General features: G+C 35.3%; 6 protein-coding genes across 6 annotated transcripts; all 6 read left to right on the top strand.

Moving 5' to 3' along the window:
* Window positions 1-6,609: 6,609 nt before the first annotated feature.
* Window positions 6,610-7,823, top strand: LOC135136252 (uncharacterized). Its single transcript, XM_064065450.1, has 4 exons — window positions 6,610-6,720; window positions 6,928-7,088; window positions 7,135-7,357; window positions 7,405-7,823. The coding sequence occupies exons 1-4, from the start codon at window positions 6,684-6,686 to the stop codon at window positions 7,695-7,697; spliced, it is 714 nt and encodes a 237-aa protein (XP_063921520.1). The 5' UTR covers window positions 6,610-6,683; the 3' UTR covers window positions 7,698-7,823.
* Window positions 7,824-9,404: 1,581 nt separating this feature from the next.
* On the top strand, window positions 9,405-10,423 carry LOC135136253 (uncharacterized). Its single transcript, XM_064065451.1, has 5 exons — window positions 9,405-9,515; window positions 9,564-9,718; window positions 9,767-9,986; window positions 10,034-10,175; window positions 10,236-10,423. Exons 1-5 carry the CDS (start codon window positions 9,479-9,481, stop codon window positions 10,366-10,368), a joined length of 687 nt encoding a protein of 228 aa, XP_063921521.1. The 5' UTR covers window positions 9,405-9,478; the 3' UTR covers window positions 10,369-10,423.
* Window positions 10,424-10,528: 105 nt separating this feature from the next.
* LOC135136254 (uncharacterized) lies at window positions 10,529-11,506 on the top strand. Its single transcript, XM_064065452.1, has 4 exons — window positions 10,529-10,644; window positions 10,696-11,070; window positions 11,121-11,247; window positions 11,303-11,506. The coding sequence occupies exons 1-4, from the start codon at window positions 10,605-10,607 to the stop codon at window positions 11,433-11,435; spliced, it is 675 nt and encodes a 224-aa protein (XP_063921522.1). The 5' UTR covers window positions 10,529-10,604; the 3' UTR covers window positions 11,436-11,506.
* A 4,437-nt stretch (window positions 11,507-15,943) lies between these two features.
* Window positions 15,944-16,774, top strand: LOC135136052 (uncharacterized). The gene is made up of 4 exons (XM_064065180.1): window positions 15,944-15,983; window positions 16,033-16,398; window positions 16,449-16,581; window positions 16,636-16,774. Exons 1-4 carry the CDS (start codon window positions 15,944-15,946, stop codon window positions 16,772-16,774), a joined length of 678 nt encoding a protein of 225 aa, XP_063921250.1.
* Window positions 16,775-20,883: 4,109 nt separating this feature from the next.
* On the top strand, window positions 20,884-21,815 carry LOC135136553 (uncharacterized). Its single transcript, XM_064065891.1, has 4 exons — window positions 20,884-20,944; window positions 21,007-21,381; window positions 21,432-21,561; window positions 21,617-21,815. The coding sequence occupies exons 1-4, from the start codon at window positions 20,905-20,907 to the stop codon at window positions 21,747-21,749; spliced, it is 678 nt and encodes a 225-aa protein (XP_063921961.1). The 5' UTR covers window positions 20,884-20,904; the 3' UTR covers window positions 21,750-21,815.
* A 155-nt stretch (window positions 21,816-21,970) lies between these two features.
* LOC135136552 (uncharacterized) lies at window positions 21,971-22,934 on the top strand. The gene is made up of 4 exons (XM_064065890.1): window positions 21,971-22,071; window positions 22,132-22,506; window positions 22,558-22,690; window positions 22,745-22,934. The coding sequence occupies exons 1-4, from the start codon at window positions 22,032-22,034 to the stop codon at window positions 22,875-22,877; spliced, it is 681 nt and encodes a 226-aa protein (XP_063921960.1). The 5' UTR covers window positions 21,971-22,031; the 3' UTR covers window positions 22,878-22,934.
* The last annotated feature ends 1,485 nt before the right edge of the window (window positions 22,935-24,419 follow it).

Genomic DNA, 24,419 nt, shown 5'->3' on the forward strand with positions numbered 1-24,419 from the left:
CGGCGGATACGTGGAACTCGATCATTTACATCGTAAGACTGTTATTATTGTTATCAAGTTTTTTATTTGTGACTCGATTGTAGGTTTTCGGGTTTATGGTGGCCATTTGTTGTTCAAAAGCCTCCACCGAAGCTAACAATACCTCAATAATTTCTTACAAAATCCTCCTAGACTTTCCGTCATCCCCGAAAACCCACTACGAAGAGGTGACAAAAAACGAATTAATGCTTCTCGCCGAACACTTGAATCAGAAAAAGCTGATTTTTTCAGCCGCCGGGCTTTTTGCGGTTGACCACACTATGTTGTACATGATTTTTGGGTCCATCGCTGCGTATCTTGTCATTGTGTTACAGTTTAAATAAATGTTGTGGTGTTTATGTTTAGCCCCGCCCACCCACCCTATCTCAATTCTGATGATTTTTTTTATTCGTCGTAAGCCAAGCGGGCGGAGCTTAACTGCGAAATCCTTATTTCTCTACGAGAAATTAAAAATATTTTTTTGAATATCGTACTGTTTAAAATATTATGTATATTAATAAAAAAATAAGGGCATAAATTAGGTACCACCCATACCCGCCCCGATCTCCATCCTCAGTTGTAATGAATTTTTCATTCGTTGTCAGATCCAGAGGCGGGGCTTAATTACAAGATACATATTTGTTTAGAAGAATTTATCATGTTAAACATGTTTTAAGGTTCTTGTTCTGAAAAGACGACTACGACAAAGCAAAATGTTAACCCCGCCCACCCGCCCTATCGCAATTGTGATGATTTTTTTTATTCGTCGAGAGCTAAAGGAGCGGAATTTAATTACCATAGAAGACATGTTTTTGAGTATCGTGTTGTTCAAAAAGTTCCAGAAATTTCAAAAATTTCCGAGACTCTAGAGAGATTCCAGATATTCCTAAAGTTCCAGATATTTGGAGACTCAGAAGATTCTAGAAATTCTAAAGATTCGACAGATTCGAAAGACTTTGGAGATTCTAACGCCATTGAAAATTATCAACATTTCCATAACAAAGATTCCAAAAATGTCAAAGACTCCAAAGGTTCCCAAAATTCTAGAAATTTTAAAAAGTCGAAAGCTTCGAAGCTTACGAATTCTCTGAAGATTCCGAAGATTCTGAAAATTCCAAAGATTGTGAACATTCCGAAGATTCCCAAAGTCCTAACAGTTTTGAAGATTCGAAAAAATCAAAAGATTATAAAAGTTTTAACGTTCCAAGAGTTCCAGAAATTTCAAAAATTCCAGATTTCCCAGACTCCAGAGATTCCAGATATTCCTAAAGTTCCAGATATTTGGAGGCTCTGGAGATTGTAGAAATTCGAAAAAGAGACTTTGGAGGTTCTGAAATTTCTCTAGAATCTGAAGATTCCAAAGATTCTGAAAATTCTGAATATTCCAAAAATTATAACAATTCTGGAGATTCTAAAAATTTCGAAGATTATAAAGTATTCATATTTCGAAGGCTGGACATTCAATAATGTCTGAAGACTTTGAAGATAAGAAAGATCCTGAAGATTATAAAAATTTGAAAGGTTCTAGCTATTTCATAATTTAAAAAAATTTCAAATGTCCAAGACACTAGAGATTTCAAGAATTTCGAAGATTTCATGATTCTAGAGATTCTAAAGATTCTGAATATTCTAAAATTTCTGAAGATTCTGAAGATTTTAAAACTTATATACCAAAAATTATAAAGATTCTAAAGGTTCCAAAAATCCTAAAGATTTTAAATATCCTAACGATCCAAAAAACTCTAAATATTTTAAAGATTCTAATCTTTCTGAAGATTCTGAATAATTCGAAAACTGAAGATCCCAAAAAATGTAAAAATTTTGAGGTTCCGAAGAATCTGAAGAATATGTTGTAGAAAGATTCCAAAGAACTCAAAAATTCCAAAGATTCCAGAGGTTCTAGAAATCTTAACGAGTCGAAAGATTCTAAAGTTTCTAAAGATTTAGACGATTCTGGTGATTTTGAAGATTCTGAATTTTCTTTTGCTTCTCAAGATGCAGAAGTTTCTGAAAATTCTGAAGATCCTGAAGATTCAGAAAATTTTGAAACTTCTGAAGATTCCAAAAATTCCGAAAATTCTGAAGATTTCAAAGATTTTACCAATTGTGGAGATTCTGAAGAATCTAAAATTTATAAAAATTCCATTATTCCAGAAATTCAAAAATTCTGGATATTCCGAGACTCTAGAGATTCCAGATATTCCACGAGTTCCAGATATTCGGAGACTCTAGAGATGATTTCAAAGGTTGAAAATTACAAAAAAATAACACTTTGAAGCTTCCGAATCTAGCAAAAATTATGAAGATTCTAAAGGTTCCAGAAATTCCGGATATTCCGAAAATTTCAAAGATTCTGGAAATTCTGAAGATTCTGGAAATTCTGAAGATTCCAAGGATTCTAACAATTCTGAAGATTCTAAAAATCCCAAAAATCCTACAGATTTTAAATATACTAGCGATCCTAAAGACTCTGAATATTTTAAAGATTCTATCTTTCAGAAGATTCTGAATAATTCGAAAACTGAAGATTCCAAAAAATGTAAGAATCTGAAGAATATGTTGTAGAAAGATTCCAAAGATCTCAAAAATTCCAAAGATTCCAGAGGTTCTAGAAATCTTAAAGAGTCGACAGATTCTAAAGTTTCTAAAGATTCCGAAGATTCTGGTGATTTTGAAGATTCTGAAAATTCTGAAGATCCTGAAGATTCCGAAAATTCTGAACATTCTGAAGATTCCAAAAATTCTGAAAATTCTGAAGATTTCAACGATTTTACCAATTTTGGAGATTCTGAAAAATCTAAAATTTATAAAAATTCCATTATTCCAGAAATTTCAAAAATTTCAACAATTCTGGATATTCCGAGACTCTAGAGATTCCAGATATTCCAAGAGTTCCGGATATTCGGAGACTCTAGAGATTAGAAAATTTTCAAAGATTTCGGATATTCCGGGATTCTAGAGATTCTATAGATTCTGAATATTCTAAAATTTCTGAAGATTCTGAAGATTCTGTAGATTTTAAGAATTTCAAAGGCTGAAAATTATAAAAAAACTGAACACTGTGAACATTCCTACTATAGCAAAAATTATAACGATTCTAAAGGTTCCAGAAATTCCGGATATCCGAAAATTTCAAAGATTCTGGAAATTCTGAAGATTCCAAGGATTCTAACAATTCTGAAGATTCTAAAGATCCCAAAAATCCTACAGACTTTAAATATACTAGCGATCCTAAAGACTCTGAATGTTTTAAAGATTCTAATCTTTCTGAAGATTCTGAATAATTAGAAAACTGAAGATTCCAAAAAATATAAGAATCTGAAGAATATGTTGTAGAAAGATTCCAAAGCTCTCAAAAATTCCAAAGAGTCCAGAGGTTCTAGAAATCTTAAAGAGTCGACAGATTCTAGAGGTTCTAAAGATTCCGAAGATTTTGGTGATTTTGAACATTCTGAATTTTCTTTTGTTTGTCAAGATTCAGAAGATTCTGAAAATTCTGAAAATTCTGAAGATTCCGAAAATTCTTAAAATTCTGACGATTTCAAAGATTTTACCAATTTTGGAGATTCTGAAGAATCTAAAATTTATAAAAATTTTATGATTCCAGAAAATTCAAAAATTTCAACAATCCTGGATATTCCGAAACTCTAGAGATTCCAGATATTCCAAGAGTTCCGGATATTCGAAGACTCTAGAGATTAGAAAATTTTCAAAGATTTCGGATATTCCGGGATTCTAGAGATTCTATAGATTCTGAATATTCTAAAATTTCTGAAGATTCTGAAGATTCTGTAGATTTTAAGAATTTCAAAGGCTGAAAATTACAAAAAATCTGAACACTGTGAAGATTCCTAATATAGCAAAAATTATAAAGATTCTAAAGGTTCCAGAAATTCCGGATATCCGAAAATTTCAAAGATTCTGGAAATTCTGAAGATTCCAAGGATTCTAACAATTCTGAAGATTCTAAAGATCCCAAAAATCCTACAGATTTTAAATATACTAGCGATCCTAAAGACTCTGAATATTTTAAAGATTCTAATCCTTCTGAAGATTAGAATAATTCGAAAACTAAATATTCCAAAAAATGTAAGAATTTGAAGAATATGTTGTAGAAACATTTCAAAGATCTCAAAAATTCCAAAGATTCCAGAGGTTCTAGAAATCTTAAAAAGTCGACAGATTCTAAAGTTTCTAAAGATTCCGAAGATTCTGGTGATTTTGAAGATTCTGAAAATTCTGAAGATCCTGAAGATTCCGAAAATTCTGAACATTCTGAAGTTTCCAAAAATTCTGAAAATTCTGAAGATTTCAACGATTTTACCAATTTTGGAGATTCTGAAGAATCTAAAATTTATAAAAATTGCATGATTCAAGAAATTTCAAAAATTTCAACAATTCTGGATATTCCGAGACTCTAGAGATTCCAGATATTCCAAGAGTTCCAGATATTCGGAGACTCGAGATTAGAAAATTTTCAAAGATTTCGGATATTCCGGGATTCTAGAGATTCTAAAGATTCTGAATATTCTAAAATTTCTGAAGATTCTGAAGATTTTAAGAATTTCAAAGGCTGAAAATTACAAAAAGGATTAACACTTTGAAGTTTACGAATATGCTAAAAATTATAAAGATTTTCTTACAAAAATTTACCATTTTAAACGAGTTTTAAGTTTCATAGAATAAAAAAAATTATCACAATTGAAATGGGGGTGGGTGGGCGGGGTTTATATTTTGCCTTTTTTTTTCTTAATGTACATAGCTATCTTTTCACAACAAGAAACTTAAAACATGGTTAAAATGGTACATTTTTTCAAGGAAATATGGTTTTTGCAATTATGAGGCGAAACTTTGTAAAATCTTCATTTTTCTACGAGAAATTACCATGTGGAATATCTTCTTAAGTAATCGTGTTATACAAAGAAAACTAAATGTTTTAATTAAAAAAGAAAACCAAAAGAGAAGCCCCACCCATCCGTCTCGATCTCAACCGCGATGAATTTTTCATTCGTTGTCAGACCGAGGAGCGGAGCGTAATTGCAAAATCGATATTTCCCTATCCAAAATTTACCATTTTAAACATGTTTTAAGTTGCTTGTTGTGAAAAGGTGACTACACATATTAAGAAAAAAAGGCAAAATATAAGAATATAAGATTAAGTGAATATCATTACAGACGAAATTATGATTCCGTAGATGGAAAAGACCATGGTGTAGTTAACTCTGAAACATCCCCCAGCTGTGAAATTGAAATTCCGATGATTAATTTGACAGATAACCAAAAAAATGTTTCTTATAGTGGAACGAAGTTCGTCTTCTTTTTCAGACAAATGCAGCAAAATTTCGTAGCAAATAATAGAAGTTTTTTTGCAGGCTAGAAATATGACACAACATAAATGTGCCAATATGAACGAAAGCACCTAAAAAATTTTTTTGAAATAAAAAAAAATCAAAATTGTTAAGTGTGGCTCACCGTATATGAAACACAAAGCCAAATTTTTGCACAAATAATACGCAAGTGGTGTTTGTTGTGCACTTCGTTTTCGTTGTATACAGTGTGGACACTTTGCACCAAGTGACCACACACGGTTGAAATTGTCAGGATAATTTGGACACCATAAACGGAGTTGAATGATTCGATCATTTCTAAACACTCGTTGTGTTTATGAATTAAATTGTCCACATTTTGCAACTTGAAGTGGTTAAATTGTTGCTCCTTTACTAATACTGACAGCTGCTTTGTTTCCTCATTGATCGAATTTATCGATTTTCTTATACTTAATAAAAATTTGAACATATCCATAAATAACACACACAGTGTAAATTCGCCAACATAAATAATCAGTTGTGTTTGTAACGTTCGGGCCCAATCGTCTTGACTCGTAACGTCAAAAACGATACGCCCAGTCACATGAAAAATAAGTATTTGTGGCCACCCTGTACTGTAGTCCACGCTATGTTTGTCTTGCAGTGACTTTATTGTACTGATTATCAAAAATAAAGTCATTATTACCGACATCGTGGTGTTCAAAGTCAGTTTGACTTTAAAATATTGATCAGACCCTGATTGATAAAAGCACTTAAGTTCTTGGCGAAGTGAGTAGCTGAAAATTCCAAGGACTAGTGTTAATTTTGCCACAATAAAACCGTTTCGTAGCAAGTTGTGAAACACAAACATTTCGATAAGAGTGATGTTTTTCAAATCTTTATCGTTATACGCTTTTGACTTTGCCTTTGACAGTGAAGTCCTGAGGGGATAATCAGCCACGTCGAAATTTTCACTGGGGACTTAATTCGTTGCTTTAATTTTGATATTCATTACTTGATTCACACAAAACGAAATGAAAACCAATTTAGAAATTGGAATTGCTTGCTATTCAAATTTTGTTTCTAACTAAAAAGGAAAAACTAATTAGATTTATATGTGTTTTCAAAAGTGACGCAGTTGCTGGGTTTTTCGTGTTGGTGATAATTTCTTAATTTTATAAACAAATCCAAGAATTATTATCACTGGGTGACCCTACACATGGATGGAGTCGGTGATCATGCTTATAATTACATGTTATCTTCCATAAACATAAACATGGTGCAGCACACATTATAAATACACATGCTTGTGCCGGAAATTTTTAGTTGGTGTTAACAAGCTTATCAAAGAGTTTCAAAATGAAAATCGTTGTCGCTATTATCGGACTATTTGCGGGTAAATATTTTTATGCTACTTCTACGGTTAAAATAAATGATCTGAAAAAGAAATCAAAAAAATTCAAAAAGGGGTTGTAAACCTTTCTAAAAATCGATTTCACCATCATTGGCGCATGATTCAAAGTTCAGTTATCAAATTGACCTCAAGCTATCTCCTGGCGCCATATTTTCCGAAACGTAGAATAAAATTTGACCATTTTTCCAGTCATCAATGTAGCAACATGCTACCTTTCCCCGTCCTACCGCACCTCCGACACCAGCATGAGTACCTCCAAATACATGCAATACCTGCGAGAACGCAGCCAGATTGAGCGCCTTCGCACCCAAATGGAAAGCATCTGCCCCGGAAAAGACGACGAACTAGACGTAAGTCTCCCCTTTCACACAACCCCTTCTCACCCCAACGTTCCAGGAAGCCCTAACTAAGCTCAAACAATGCTCTAACGAAGTCGACGAGAACGCCGAAACGGCTTGCTCCGCTATCAAAAACCACTTCCTGCGGTGCTCGAAGCCGTTCATCGAGTTGTTCGAAAGCTGCCTGCCTGAAGAATCCAGAGAAATTCCGAGACTGGTGTTCGAGGCGATCAATTCCGGGGTGGCTTACGTCTGCAAGGTCGACGGCGAGCACATCTTCGGTGAGTAGTGGTAGGTGTTTAAGTGCGATTTTAACTGATTTTTGCAGAATTCGCCAACACGTGTATCTTCAAGAATAATTATCGTTCGATGAGGTGCGAACGCAGAGTGAGGACGAAGTTGCAACAGTTCAAGAATAAGCCGCCGACTAAGACCGAGATCTGCGAATTGGCGCAGTCGATGAAGCCGTGTCTGCATAACCATCTGCAGGAGTCTTGTGGGAATGGAATCACCAGGGAGTCGTTCATGGGGATGTTTGACGCTCTTACTGCCCCATGCAACAATCGTGGGAGTAACCAGATTGAGTACAACACCGTCAACGAGGTGGTGGAAGCTTTTTAGTAGACGAAGTGGTTTAAAATTATGAATCAAATATAATTTTAACAATATGAGTCATGAGTGATTTTTTAGCGTATTTTAGCTATGACTGTGTAATATATTTAAATAAATAAAAATTCATAGAATCTCTGTCAGATTATATCGTTGTGAATCTGTTGTACTGGTTGTAAATATAAATTAATTCAGACTTAATATTTGCTAAGTTATGCAACCAACATTGCTCCCAATTTTTAAAATAAATCCTTGATACTGTGCATGTTTGAAATACTAGTTACCCAACATTTCATTGACACAATTATGCAATAAATTGAGGTTGATATGTTTTTGACAGACAAAACGTTAGGTTTGATTCAAAATTAATTTTGGTTATGCAACCAGCAATACGCCAACGTTCAAATTGAGGTTATGATTTGTAGTGAACTGTTTTAATAATTGTAATTTATGTTCTTTTACACTTTCTAGTAATCATAATAATGCTTAAATAAACTTTTACTGTTTGAATTTTGGTTCCGTTTCATTATTTTATTATTTACACACAATTATATAGGCAACCAACATTACCAACTTGTGCACAGTGGTCATCACTGCCTTCAAACTAATTTTATTATTAATTAAGGTAATAGCCAAATCTGATAGTAAATGATAATTAAATCAAAACTATGGCAAACTTTCACAGTAATCTTTGACTTATTCGTAATTTATGTGTTTGCTTACATCTTTTCGCAAAAATGTTCCACAATAAATTCAACAAACTTTTCCAGCTAATTGAAGAAAAATTTACAAATATTGTGACTCGTCCTGGTCAGGAGTTCATTGCAGTCACAAAGTTTAAAGGTCGAGATGTTAATAAGACGCCTATTTTGGTACGAATTTATAAACAATAAATTGATAAAGTTGATAAAGTTTAATTGAAAACAGAGGTGAAGTTTGAAATATTGCCACGAAAAATAAAACAAAATTAGCATGCAAGGAATAAAAAACTCGCAGATAAAGGGAGATAAAAATGTTCTTGGATGTGTTTTTGACACTATATTTACAATCGAATATTATTTTTGTGTCAAATTGTTTCGAAAACATTGTTATATCTGTGTTTTTAATTGTAACCTATAACCTGATGAACTTCAGTGTATCTAATATTGTTATTTTGTTTAACAATTATGTAAATATAAAAATTGACTTTGCAGTAAACAAACATTAAAACGAAAAATATTGGTATATTTTTCTAGAAAATATCATCAACACTATTGTTTAAACATTAAGTGGATTTGTGAAAAACTGCATCACTTATCTGCTAAAAACTTGCATCAGTCGACATTTTGGATAAGATATGGAAATGTTAATTCAGCAGTCTGGGCATTATCTCGTTTCTTGGGAAACACCAGACTTTTGATTAAACAATTATAGTAATTTTTATTAAAAACATCACGTACCTACATTGATTTAAGTAGACTTGGAATTGTTCTTAAAGTCCACGAAACGACGAATCACAGTTCTCGTTTACACCTTGTCTACTTAAGTCAGGTTTGTCTGTTTTGTTATGAAATAAAGAAACAATATTTTGATTTTAGTATAAATGTACATTGAAAAGATACAGTGCGTAAAGATAATAATGAAGAAGTTAATTAACGAAAAATGATGATAAATATGTTTGTACGTTGAATAATCGCCGATAACCTTTTTTCATAAATAAGTAATATTTTTTTGTTGCAATCGTGAACACACTTATATAAAGAGAACGCATCAAGTCTGCATTTAAGTGTATCTTTTGAGACAACAAAATCATCATGAAGTTAGTGTTCGTCGTCTTTGCCATTTTTGCTGGTGAGTGAAACTCTAGTTTGTACTTTTTGTCAAATTTGTTTCCTTTAGTTATTAACAGCGCCCTTTGCGACTCCAGCGAAGAAGTCATAGAAAACGTCAAGTCAAAACATGTCAAAAAACTCCTGACAAAAAACAAAGAGCACCTGGACGAAGGGTTAGAGAAATTGGAGAAACATTGCCCGGGAGTTGGCGATAAGTTGAAAGTAGGTTTTGTTGGAATCGTAGCCAACTCTAACCCAACTCGTTTTTAGCACGCCATCAAGTCGTTCCAAGAATGCGACGACAAAGTCGACGACTCTTTGACTATTTGTCACGCAATTCAAAGCCACACTTTGAATTGTACGAAACCCTTGCTGGACGTGGTGGATGGTTGTTTGCCCCAGAAAGCTAAGGGTTTGCCCACGTTGGGTGTCAAGAGTCTGCTTTCTGTAGCTGATTTCTTGTGCAAACAAACCGGAGAGAGCATTTTTGGTACGTTGGTACTACGTTGAGCTAACTCAGCTGATTTGTTTGTCTAGAACTGGTGAATCCGTGCTTATGGGAGGACGACGAAACGGAAGGAGGCGAAGAGACGGAGAATGAATGCGAAAAGAAAGCAGTGGCGTTGGCTGAAAAATTCGGCGACGAAAATACTATTCCCACACAGAGCGAAATTTGTAGGTTAGTATTCTGGAACTACGGCGGTGTGGTCGAATGGTAGTAACGGGTTTTGGTTTACAGCACTGCCACTAGCTTGAGGACTTGTCTGAAAGAAGATGTCCATAAGCAGTGCAAGAACCAGAAGACCCAGGATGCGGTGCTTGGGCTCTTCGACGCCATTGTGGCACCTTGTAGTCACATTAACGAAGTTTAATTTTTGGAATACATACTATCTGTGTTTTTAATAAACAACTATTTAGACAGTTCAACGTGATTTTATTTTTTGTAAATACGAAACGTCGAAAAGCAATAAAAAATACCATACAATGTAGTGTATTTACATTGCAAAATCGATAACCTTTCACCTAAATTTAATTCGATAATAACTAGAGGTGGTTTCTTATATAAAGAGATATCTTAAAATTTTGGGCAACAGTCGAGCTGAACAAGATGAACAAATACATTTTCGTCGCTTTTGCCCTAGTCGTTGGTAAGTCCAAAAAAAAAATTAAAAATCACTTTAATAATTTTTAATTTGCAGTTATCGACAGCGTCAGAAGCGACTCCAGCGAAGACATCATCGACAACGTCAAGTCCAAACAGGTCAAAAAGCTCCTTGCCGAAAACAAACACTACATCAAGGCGGGCCTCGGAAAGCTCGAACAACAATGCCCAGGCGTGACCCAGAAGCTCAAAGCCGGGATCAAAGCGTACCAGCAATGTGACGACAAATCCGACGACTCTTTGACCATTTGCCAAACCATCGAAACTTCAAACCTGAACTGCACCAAGCAACTAATTCGGGTGTTCGACGACTGTCTGCCGCCAATGGCCAGAGCTCTTCCCACTATGGCTCTCAAAGCTCTGGTTTCCGTTGCCGGGTTCTTGTGCAAGCAAACCGGAGAGTCGATTTTCGGTTGTTGGAGCTTTGGTTGCGAGGACTCGTTGATAATTGGGTTTTTGCAGAACTGGCGAATCCGTGCTTTTGGGAGCCTCCGGAGCAAAGTGATCAAGTGTGCGAGGAGAAGGTGAATCAGTTTGTGGGAAAGTATGCACAGAGTGAACATGGTCCGACGAAGGCTGAAACTTGCGCGTGAGTATTTTTGGGGTGGTCGGACGGGGTTGTGGGATGAGTTCGTTGGTTTTAGGGTTGCCAATAGCTACATGGAGTGTATCCGAGACGGTCTTGGGGGTGGTTGTAAGAACCAGAAGACGAAGGATGTCGTTTATGGGCTTTTTGAGGCTTTGATGTCTCCTTGTAGGAATCTCAGCGCAGTGTAAAGTTTGATATTGTTTGTACATAAAAAAATTTTGGATGGTGTATGTTTAAAATGAAATGGTTCTTAACTCTTTCCTGTATTATTATTTTATGTTGATCTTTAATTTGGATTCTCTTATCGATGTTTTAAAGCAAAATAGACCCTATACTACATCAAAGTTCGTTTACAGCGGTCAAAAAATTGGGCTTCTTTCAAATTCTTAAAAAAAAAAACATTAGAGGTTGCCGAGATTGTTTCATGTTCTTAAAAAACACGAGCTTCTTTGGCATTAGAAACTACTTCTTGTACATTTAAAAAAAGTCACTAGATACTTTGATATTAAAAAAAAAACACTAAGGTTCCCCAGCTTCTTTGGAATTTAAAAAATTCTCAAGGGTCTCCCAAAACACCTTAGCATAAAAAAATGACGGCAGAGATCCTCGGGATTCTTTGGCATTTAAAAAAACACTGGGGGCTCCTAAGATTTTTTGGCATTTAAAAAAGACACAAGAAAACCTTAACATCCTCTGCCACTACAAAAACACACTATGATTTCCCGAGATTTTCTGTTATTTAAAAAAAAACACTAGGGACCCTTGACATTCTTAGCCACTAAAAAAAACACTATGGTTTCCTGAGATTTTCTGCCATTTAAAAAAAAACAGCAGTGTCCCTCCGAGAGTTGGCATTAAAAAAAACACACACACTAAGGGTTCCCTAGGGGCTTCCGGGACACTTTGGCATTTAAAAAAACACATTAAGTCCAGATTCTTTGGCACTTAGAAAATACACTAGGAATTCCCGAGACACTTTGGCATTTAAAAAAACACTCTAAGGGTCCCCGAGATTCTTTAGCACTTAAAAAAAGACATTAGGGATCCCTGACATACTTCGGCATTTAAAAATCTACTATAATCTTTGGCATTAAGAAAAGACACTAAGGGTTTTCATGATACTTTGACACTTAGAAAATACACTTGGGTTTCCCAACATATCTTAGTATTAAAAAAAAATTACACCAGAGATGCTCGAGATTCTTTGGTATTTAAAAAGACATTGGTGGCTCCTAAGATTTTTTAGTATTTAAAATATACATTAGGGACCTTTGACAATCTTTGCCACTAAAAAAAACACTAAGGGTTCCTGGGAGTTTCTGGCATTTAAAAAAAGATAGCAGAGTCCCTCCGAGATTTGACATTAAATAAAATATACACTATGAGTCCCCTAGATTCTCTGTCCCTTAGAAAATATACTAGGGGTTCCCGAGACACTTTGACATTTCAAAAAACACTCAAAGGGTGTCCGAGATTTCTCGGTTTTCAAAAAGACACTGGTGGCTCTGGAAATTTTTGGCATTTAAAAAAAGATATTAGGGATCCCTGACATACTTTGGCATTAAAAGAAGACACTATGGGATTCCTAGAGTATTTGGCATTAAAATAACGCACTAAGTTCTCCAAGATTTGCTATTTAGAAAATATACAAGGGGTTCCCGAGACACTTTGGCATTAAAAAAAAATTCTCTAAGGGTCCCCGAGATTTCTTGGCATTTAAAAAGATACTGGCGGCTCCGGATTTTTTTTTCTAAGGGTCCCCTAGATTCTTTGTCCCTTAGAAAATACGCTAGGGGTTTCCGGGACACTTTGGCATTTAAAAAAACACATTAAGTCCAGATTCTTTGGCACTTAGAAAATACACTAGGAATTCCCGAGACACTTTGGCATTTAAAAAAACACTCTAAGGGTCCCCGAGATCCTTCGCCACTTAAAAAAAAAGACATTAAGGATCCCCGACATACTTTGGAATTTAAAAATATACTACTCTCGCTACCCTAATCCATTCTCGATTTCAGTCGTATTAAGTGTTTAATTTATGCGTTTTTTACGTAAAAGCACTAAATTAAGCACAACTTACAGTTTTTAATTTTGGAAAAAGAGGAATGTGCGCATTATAAACAAGTAATAATCTTTGGCATTAAGAAAAGACACTAAGGGTTTTCAAGATACTTTGACACTTAGAAAATACTTGGGTTTCCCGATATATCTTTGTATTAAAAAAAAAATACACCAGAGATGCTCGAGATTCTTTGGCATTTAAAAAGACACTGGGGCTCCTAAGATTTTTTAGTATTTAAAATAGACACTAGGGACCTTTGACAATCTTTGCCACAAAAACAAATATACTAGGGTTTCCTGAGATTTTGTGGCATTTAAAAAAAGACAGCAGAGTCCCTCCGAGATTTGACATTAAATAAAATACACACTATGAGTCGCCTAGATTCTCTGTCCCTTAGAAAATATACTAGGGGTTCCCGAGACACTTTGGCATTTCAAAAAACACTCAAAGGGTCCCCGAGATTTCTCGGTATTCAAAAAGACACTGGCGGCTACGGAGATTTTTTGGTATTTAAAAAAAGACATTAGGGATCCCTGACATACTTTGGCATTAAAAGAAGACACTATGGGTTTCTAGAGTATTTCGCATTAAAAAAAAAACGCACTAAGATCTCCAAGATTTGCTATTTATAACATACACTAGGGGTTTCCGAGACACTTTGGCATTTAAAAAAACCGCTCCAAGGGTCCCTGAGATTTCTTGGCATTTAAAAAGACACTGGCGGCTCCGGAGATTTTTTTCTAAGGGTCCCCAAGATTCTTTGGCCCTTAGAAAATACGCTAGGGATTCCCGAGACACTTTGGTATTTAAAAAAACACTCTAAGGGTCCCCGAGATTCTTTGGCATTTAAAAAAAGGTATTTGAGATCCCTTACATACTTTGACATTAAAAGAAGACACTATGAGTTTCATAGACTATTTGGCATTAAAAAAACGCACTAAGATCTCCGAGATTATTTGCTATTAGGAAAAATATCTAGAGGCTCCCGAGATTTTTTGGCATTTAAAACAAGGTACTACGAATCCCCAAGAATCTTTGGAATTAAGAAAGGACACTAAGGTTTCCCGACACACCTTAGTATGAAAAAAAAATTACACCAGATGTCCTTGAGATTATTTGGCATTTTAAAATACACTGAGGCTCCTCAGATTTTTTGGAATTGAAAAAAAGACACCATGAATCCACGAGAATCTTTGGAATTAAGACATTAAGAGTTTCCCGACATATCTTAGCATTTAAAAAAAATTGCACCATAGGTGCTCGAGATTCTTTGGCATTTAAAAAGACACTCAGGGTTCCTAAGATTTTTTGGCATTTAAAAAAGACACTAGGGACCCTTCACATTCTTTGCCACACTAGGGTTTTCTGACATTCTTTGGCATTTAAAAAAAGACAGTAGAGCTCCTCCGAGATTTGACATTAAAAAAACACACACTAAGGGTCCCCTAGATTCTTTGGTCCTTAGAAAATACACAAGGGTTTCCGGGAAACTTTGGCATTTAAAAAACACACTAAGGACCCTCCAGATTCTTTGTCACTTAAAAAATGCACTAGGGGTTCCCGGGACACTTTGGCATTTAAAAATATACTCTAAGGGTCCCCGAGATTCTTTGGCATTTAAAAAGACACTGGCGGCTTCTGAGATTTTTTTGGCATTTAAAAAAGACATTAGGGAGGTCCCCGAGATTCTTTGGTATTTAAAAAAAGACACTAGTGGCCCCTGAGATGCTTTGTCATTAAAGAAACACATTAGGGGTTTCCGAGACTATTTGGCATTTAGAAAAAAACACTCTAGGTATCCCCGAGATTATTTGGTAATTAAAAAAATACACTAGGAGCTCCCGGGATAATTTGACACTAAAAAATAGACTAGAGGCTTCCGAAATTCTTTAAATCTCGATTCGCTTAAAAAAAGACACTAGGCACTCAAGAGAATCTTTGGCATTAAAAATAGGCACTACTGGTTACCAAGATTCTTTGGCATTAAAAAAAGACACTGTGGGTTCCCGAGACTTTTTGACATTTAAAAAACGTCACTAGGACTCACTAGGGGCCACCGAGATTCTTTAGTATAAAAAAATATACTAGGAAGTTCCGCGATTCTGTGACATTTAAAAACAACACTAGAGGTCCTCGAGATCCTGTGACACTTAGAAAAACATTCCAGGGATCCTTAAGTTTGGTTTGATATTAAAATAAACACATTAGGGGTCCCCGAGATATTTTGGCGTTAAAAAAAGACACCAGGGATACTTGAGACTCTTTGGCATTAAAAAAAAAACAGTAGGTTCGTTTTCTGAGAACTATTCCCATCAAGTTTTAGTTTAAATGTAATGCGTGACAGTGACACTTTGTTTTGACGATTTTAAAACCACAATCGTGGATTTATGATATTTTTGAAATCTAGTGTGAATCGAGGAATAAATGAATAATGTATTTCGAGTTGTCGCCAACCACAAATTACATTCATCATTTAGGCTGAATCACCCCGTATAATGGTTGTTTTTTCGTAAAAATGATAATCATCTTTCACACCACCGCATGGAATAACTGCATATGGATAGTCGATGGAGGTTCCATATATAAAGCGACATTTTCCAATTTTTAGCAACAGTTGAGTCAACGACAACCACCATGAACAAATACATTTTCGTCGCTTTTGCCCTATTCGCTGGTAAGTTCAAAATTTATGAAAAAATATATTTTTTTAACACAATTTCCAGTTTTTATCAGCGTGAGGTGCCAAGAAGTCCTCGAAGAAGTCAAGCCCAAATACGTCAAAACGCTCCTCACTCAAAGCATGGAAAAATTTGACGAAAGATTGGAAAAGCTGGAGGAAACATGCCCCGGAGTTAGCCCAAAACTGAAAGCAGCCGTCAAATCTTTCATCGAATGTGACGAGAAATTCGACGATTCCTTGACGATTTGCGAATCCATCCAAAGCTACACCTTGAACTGCATCACACCGTTGCTTCAGGTGATCGACGACTGTCTTCCGCAAAACGCTAAAGGTCTTCCCATTCTGGGTGTCAAGAGCCTGCTTTCCGTGGCCGATTTCATGTGCAAACAAACTGGAGAGTCGATTTTCGGTTGTTGGAGCGTTGGTTACAAGAGTTGAATAGTAATTAGGTTTTTGCAGAACTGGCGAATCCGTGTCTGTTGGAAGATTCGGAAGAAACTAACGAAAATAATGAGTGCAAACACAAGATAAATCAGTTTATTGAAAACTATGAAGGTAAAGACGACATTCCGACACGCTCTGAAATTTGCACGTGAGTATTTTGGGGGGTTGTTGGATTGGGTAGTGGATGAATGTGGGGTTTCAGTCTTGCCACAGGCTTCAAGAGCTGCGTACGGAGAGATGTTGACGGTCTTTGTAAGAACCAGAAGACGAGGGATGTCGTTAATGGACTTCTTGATGCTGTGGTTGCACCGTGTAGCAACATTAATGAGTGTAATGTTTGAAACTATCTGTACATGAAATATGGTTTTTATCTGTTTAAAATAAAATGGTTTTTAACTTTTTCCTGGAGTTTGATTTATGCTTAAAAACGATGACTTTCCATGTCTGGAATAGTTTCATCGCATAATCAGTAGAGGTGTCATATATAAAGAGATATTTTCCAATGTTGAGCAACAATTGAGTTAAAGAAGATCATCATAAACAAACACATTTTCGTCGCTTTTGCCCTTATTCGTTGGTCAGTCCAACATAAAAAATAAACTAGATGTTCCCGAGATTCTTTAACATTTAAAAGATACTGAGGGTTACCAAGATTTTTGATTTGTAAAAAAATACCGTCCCTAGGTCCTCGACATGCTTGGGTATTAAAAAAAAAGACACTAGGGTCTCCCGAGTTCCTTAGGCACTTAGAAAATACACTAGAGGCTCTCAAGACATTTTGGCATATAAAAAAACACACCAACGGTTCCCGAGATTCTTTGGCTTTAAAAAAAAACACACTACTAGATTATGAGGGTTCCCAAAAGATTATTCGGCATTTCAAAAAAGAGGTCCCTAAGACCCCTGAAACTTTTGCCATTAAAAAAAAAGACACTAGGGACTCTCGAGATACTTTAGCATTTAAAAAAACACACTAAGGATCCCCGAGATTCTTAGGAACTAAAATACACCAGGGGTTTCCGAGGCTCTTATTTGGTATAAAAAAAAGACACCATAGATCTCCGAGATCTAAAAAGGTATTGGAGGTTTCGAAGAATTTTGGCATTTAAAAAAAGACCCTAAGAACCTCTGACATTCTTTGCCTCTAAAAAAAGACATTATGGTTTCTCGAGATTTTTTGGCATTAAGAAAAAGGCTGTAGAGCCCTTCTGAGATTCTTTGGCATTAAAAAAAACACACTAGTGGTTCCCTAAACATTTTGGCATTAAAAAAAACACACAAACAGTCCCCGAGATTCTTTAGCACTTAGAAAAATAGACTATGGGTTTTTGAAATTCTTTGGCGTTTAAAACGGCACTGAAGTTTCTCAAAAATTTTTGGCATTTAAAAATAGACACTAGGAACTCCCGAGAATCTTTGGCATTAAAAAAAGGCAGTATGGGTTTTGGAGATACTTTGGCATAAAAAAAGACACTAATGGCTCCCGAGATTCTTGACATTAAGAAAAAGACACTGTGTGTTTCCGAGACTATTTGACATTAAAAAAAAGACGCTGTGGGTTTCCCAGACTATTTGGCATTTAAAAAAAGTCACTAGGGGTCAATGAGATTCTTTAGCATAAAAAAAAACAAACTAGAAAGTCCCGGGATTCTTACACATTAAAAAAACGACACTAGAGTTCCTCGAGCTTCTTAGCCATTTAGAAAGACACACTAGGGAACCCTGAGAATTTTTGACATTTAAAAAAAGACACTGAGAACTCCCGAAAAGTTTTGCCATTTAAAAAAAGGCACTATGGACCCCAGAGTTTGGTTTTATATTAAAAAAAGACACTAAGGTTCCCGAGATTTTTAGGTGTTCAAAAAAAAAACACTAGAGGTTCCTGAAACTCTTTGGCATTAAAAAAAACACAATAGGGGTCTCCGAGATTTTTTGGAATTAGAAAAAGACACTAGGGATCACCTAGTCTGTTTGACATCCGAGATTCTTCCGAATTTAGGAAACACATTATTAGTGCTTCCCCAGAGTCTTTGACATTTAAAAAGGTTATGGGGCTTCCCAAGATTATTTGGCATTTCAAAAAAGAGGTCTCTGAGACCCCTGAAATTTTTTGCCATTTAAAAAAAGTCACTAGGGACTCTCGAGACACTTTAGCATTTAAAAAAAACACACTAAGGATCCCCGAGAGTCTTTGGAACTAAAATACACTAGGGGTTTCCAAGGCTCTTATTTGGTATCAAAAAAAAAGACACCAGAGATCTCCGAGATCTAAAAAGGTATTGGAGGTTTCGAAGAATTTTGGCATTTAAAAAAAGACCCTAAGAACCTCTGACATTCTTTGCCTCTAAAAAAAGACATTATGGTTTCTCGAGATTTTTTGGCATTAAAAAAAAGGCTGTAGAACCCTTCTGAGATTCTTTGGCATTAAAAAAAACACACTAGTGGTTCCCTAAACATTTTGGCATTAAAAAAAACACACAAAGAGTCCCCGAGATTCTTTAGCTCTTAGAAAAATAGACTATGGGTTTCTGAGATTCTTTGGCGTTTAAATCGGCACTGGGGTCTCTCAAAAATTTTTGGCATTTAAAAATGGACACTAGGAACACCCGAGAATCTTTGGCATTAAAAAAAGGCAGTATGGGTTTTGGATATACTTTGGCATAAAAAAGACACTAATGGCTCCCGAGATTCTTGACATTACAAAAAAGATGCTGTGGGTTTCCGAGACTATTTGACATTTAAAAAAAAGTCACTAGGAGTCACAGAGTTTCTTTAACGTAAAAAAAACAAACTAGAAAGTCCCGAGATTCTTACACATTAAAAAAACGACACTAGAGTTCCTCGAGATTCTTAGGCATTTGGAAAGGCACACTAGGGATCCCTGAGAAACTTTGACATTTAAAAAAAGACACTGAGAACTCCCGAAAAGTTTTGCCATTTAAAAAAAGGCACTATGGACCCCAGAGTTTGGTTTTATATTAAAAAAAGACACTAAGGTCCCCGAGATTTTTAGGTATTCAAAAAAAAGCACTAGAGGTTCCTGAAACTCTTTGGCATTAAAAAAAACACAATAGGGTTCTCCGAGATTTTTTGGAATTAGAAAAAGACACTAAGGATCACCTCGTCTGTTTGGCATCCGAGATTCTTCTGAATTTAGGAAACACACTATTAGTGCTTCCCTAGATTAAGTATTTGACATTTAAAAAGATTATGAGGGTTCCCAAGATTATTTGGCATTTCAAAAAAGAGGTCCCTAAGAACCCTGAAATTTTTTGCCATTAAAAAAAAGACACTAGGGAATCTCGAGATACTTTAGCATTTAAAAAAACACACTAAGGATCCCCGAGATTCTTTGGAACTAAAATACACTAGGGGTTTCCGAGGCTCTTATTTGGTATCAAAAAATGTCACCAGAGATCTCCGAGATTTAAAAAGGCACTGGAGGTTCCGAAGAATTTTGGCATTTAAAAAAAGACCCTAAGAACCTCTGACATTCTATGCCACTAAAAAAAGACATTATGATTTCTCGAGATTCTCTGGCATTAAAAAAAACGCACTAGTGGTTCCCTAAACATTTTGGCATTAAAAAAAAACACCCACAAAGAGTCCCCGAGATTCTTTAGCACTTAGAAAAATAGACTATGGGTTTCTGAGATTCTTTGGCGTTTAAAATGGCACTGGGGTCTCTCAAAAATTGTTGGCATTTAAAGAAGACTCTGGGAGCTCCCGAAAAGTTTTGGCATTTAAAAAAAGACACTAGGGACCCCTGAGTTTGGTTTGAGATTAAATAAACATACTAAGGTTCTCCGAGATTTTTTGCCATTAATAAAAAGACACTAGGGATTCCGCTTTGGCATTAAAAAAACACAGTAGGGGTCCCCGAGAATTTGTTGACATTAAAAAAAAAAGAAATTAGGGTGCATCCAGATTCTTTAGCTTTAAAAAAACACACTGAGAATTTTAATTTCATCATTATAAATCATGTAAATTAGAGGCAGAGAATTCAGATATGGCTTCTTTAGTCAAATTTGGAGATGACGCCATCAAATTTATGGTGGGGATGTACAGACCAATTTTGTTTAGCACAATTATTCCAGCATTTTCGGAGCTTACGTGTTTAAAAATCGCCACAGTAAACAAACACACGTAAACGGGGGACGTACTTTTTCAAATTGTACTAGCTATGAAACATCGAGAAAACTTTAAACTAGCTATTGTCTAATAGTATTTTGCAATACTTTCCTAGTTGAGATAAAAACGTACCAGCTTCTTTTATTTCTAACACCAGGAACTCAGCGATAAAAAACAATGAGTTAGATATTAATCTATATATAATGGGTGTTGTTATTTTATAAAAACGATAACCTTTCACACCAGCGCATGGAATAATTGCATCGGATAATCGATGGCGGTTTCATATATAAAGCGACAATTTTAATTTTTAGCAACAGTTGAGTTGAAAACGACCACCATGAACAAATACATTTTCGTCGCTTTTGCCCTATTCGCTGGTAAGTTAAAACCTTTAAAAAACCGATAATTTTTTAAAACAAAACCTGCTGATAATTTCCAGTCATCAACAGCGTGAGGTGCGATTCCAGCGAAGAAGTCATCGATAAAGTCAAGTCCAAACACGTCAAGAAGCTCCTCAACCAAAACAAGGAACACCTTGACGAAGGCTTGGACAAGCTGGAACAAAAATGCCCCGGAGTCACCCCGAAACTGAAAGCAGCCGTCAAATCCTTCGTGGAATGTGACGACAAAGTCGACGACTCCTTGACGATTTGCGAATCCATCCAGAGTTACACCTTGAACTGCACCGCACCGTTGCTTAAGGTGATCGACGACTGTCTTCCGCAAAACGCCAAAGGTCTTCCCACTCTGGGTCTCAAGAGTTTGGTTTCCGTTGCCGATTTCTTGTGCAAACAATCTGGAGAGGCGATTTTCGGTTGGCAGAGAGTTGGTTACAAGAGCTGAATAGTAATTAGGTTTTTGCAGAACTGGCGAATCCGTGCCTGTGGGAAGATTCGGAAGAAAACGAAAATGATGAATGCGAACAGAAGTTAGATCAGTTTACTCAAAAATATGAGGGTAAAGACGACATTCCAACACAGGCTGAAATTTGCACGTGAGTATTTTTGGGGGGTTGTTGGATGGGGTAGTGGATGAATGTGGGGTTTCAGTCTTGCCACAGGCTACAAGAGCTGCGTACGAAGAGATGTTAGCGCTCACTGTAAGAACCAGAAGACGAAGGACGTCGCCAATGGGCTTTTTGATGCCTTGGTTGCCCCTTGTAGCAACATCAACGAAGTATAATTTTTGAAACCATCAGCACATGAAATATGGTTTTGATCTGTTTAAAATAAAACGATTTTTAACTTTTCCTGGAGTTTGATTTAGACTTAAAACAGCTGAACATTAATATTTTAACCATGAAAAATAATAATTAGTTGTTACTCATTACATAATGAGTGTTGTTATTTTGAAAAACGATAACCTTTCACATCTGGAATAGTTTCATCGCACAATCAGTAGCGGTTTCATATATAAAGAGATATTTTCCAAAGTTGAGCAACTATTGAGTTAAAGAAGACCACCATGAACAAGTACATTTTCGTCGCTTTTGCCCTATTCGCTGGTAAGTTCAAACTTTTATTATTTTTTAATACAACATTATCACGTTGTTGATAATTTCCAGTTATCAACAGCGTGAGGTGCGACTCCAGTGAAGAAGTCATCGATAGCGTCAAATCCAAGCACGTCAAGAAGCTCCTCACCCAAAACAAAGAGCACCTCGACGAAGGCCTCGAAAAACTCGAAGAAAAATGCCCCGGCGTCAGCGAAAAACTGAAAGCCGCCATCAAGTCCTTCATGGAATGTGACGACAAAGTCGACGACTCCTTGACGATTTGTCAAGCCATCCAGAGCTACACCTTGAACTGCACCACACCCTTGCTCAAGGTGATCGACGACTGTCTTCCCCAAAACGCCAAAGGTCTGCCCACTCTGGCTCTCAAGAGCGTGCTCTCCGTGGCTGATTTCCTATGCAAACAAACTGGAGAGTCGATTTTCGGTTGTTATAGCGTTAGTTACAAGAGCTAAATAGTAATTAGGTTTTTTGCAGAACTGGCGAATCCATGCTTATGGGAAGAATCAGAAGAAACTACCGAAAATGATGAGTGCGAACAGAAGATAGATGAGTTTGCTGATAAATATGTAGGTAAAGACGACATTCCTACACAGTCTGAAATTTGCACGTGAGTATTTTGAGACATGTTTGGACAAGGGTTATGGGATGACGTGGGTTTCAGTGTTGCCACCAGCTTGAGGAGCTGCATCCAACGCGATGTTGCCGCTACTTGTAAAAACCAGAAGACGAAAGATGTCTCTAATGGACTCTTCAACGCTTTGATTGCTCCTTGTAGCAACATCAATGAAGTATAATGTTTGAATCCATCTATAATTTGTATATACTTATTTGAAATAAAATGGTTAATACTTTCCTGTTGTTTGATTTCATCTGCGTAAACGAAGGTCGTATTATAATAGGGTCCATCGGACGAATGGCCACTATCATGTTTTTCGACCTTCCATGACCCCTAGGGTACGAAAAATAGGTCACTCGTTTCCGTCTATCTATCGGTGCTCATTGTGATATATAATGATGTTTCCTCAAAATTTTTAACAGTAAACACGATTTAAATTTTATAAAACAACAGGCTCCTGTACTCGTGGTTTATGAATCATCCTTGATTTTTCACAATTACTCTAAAGTGGAATTATTTACTTAGCGTTGAACTTGACCTCTGCTCGCAGCAATTGGAATCCTATCCTGATAAACACTTTGTTAGTTTATAGGTTATCACATGAAATATAAAATTTCGCGAAATCTAATTTTAAAATTTTTCAAAGAAGCGGGATTTAGTAGGTTGTGTTTCAGGAGTGATGGACGTTTTGCCTAAATAAATTGAGCACAATTCAAATTAATATTTAGATTTATTTAACATATAAATAAACAAATGTAAGTACAAAAAAATTTATAAACAAATTTATAAATAAATTCGTAACAAATTTATATACAAAAATACAGGGCGATTCAGACCAGTACTGTCTAATTTTAGTGTCAAAAAATATGGCTATCATCAAAAGTACTTTTACCGTGGTTAATTACAACTTATAAACATATTTATTAATTGTCAAATTTATTAATAAACGGCTTTATAAATAAATTTATAAACAAATTTAGGAATAAACTTATAAAAGCATTTTTAGTTAATAAATAAATTTCTGAATAAGCAAATTTTTAAACTAATTTATAGATGATCAATTTATAAACAAGTTTTTAACGAACTAGCAAATTAACAAATTTATCCATAAACTAATTTATGAACAAATGTCTAATAAACTAATTTATCAATAAACAGGCTCATCAACAACTTTATAAAAAAGCTAATTTATAAACCAATCTATAACTAACTTTTTAACAATTTTATAAATTAACGTCGATTTATAATTGTTCTGTAAATAGTTTCAACTGTTCGGCAATAAAGGATATGTTTATTATTATTATTATTATTATTATTAAAAAAGTACGTCTATGTATAAACAAATTTATAAATAATCAACAATTTATAAACAATTTTTTAACACTTTAATAAATAACAAATTTATTAATAGGCAAGCTCAAATAAATTTATAAATAAAGAAATCTGTAAACAAATTTTTAATAAACAAATAACCATATAAAAAAATATTAATAAATAAATGTGTAAACAAATTGATAGACAACAAATATATAAACAAATTTATGAAAAATTTATAAACAAAAATGCATGGACGAATTTATAAAAAGTGTTTTATAAACAAATATTAGAAGACACAAATTTACAAACCGAGTGTATAAATAAACAAATTTTTGAATGACCTAATCTATAAACAAATTCATGAAAAAAATCATAAATAAATAAACTCATGACCAAATTAATA

The sequence above is a fragment of the Zophobas morio genome, unplaced genomic scaffold (assembly GCF_036711695.1).
Source record: "Zophobas morio isolate AGI-343-1 ecotype UQ-CSIRO unplaced genomic scaffold, CSIRO_AGI_Zmor_V1 ptg000026l, whole genome shotgun sequence".
NCBI lineage: Eukaryota > Metazoa > Arthropoda > Insecta > Coleoptera > Tenebrionidae > Zophobas > Zophobas morio.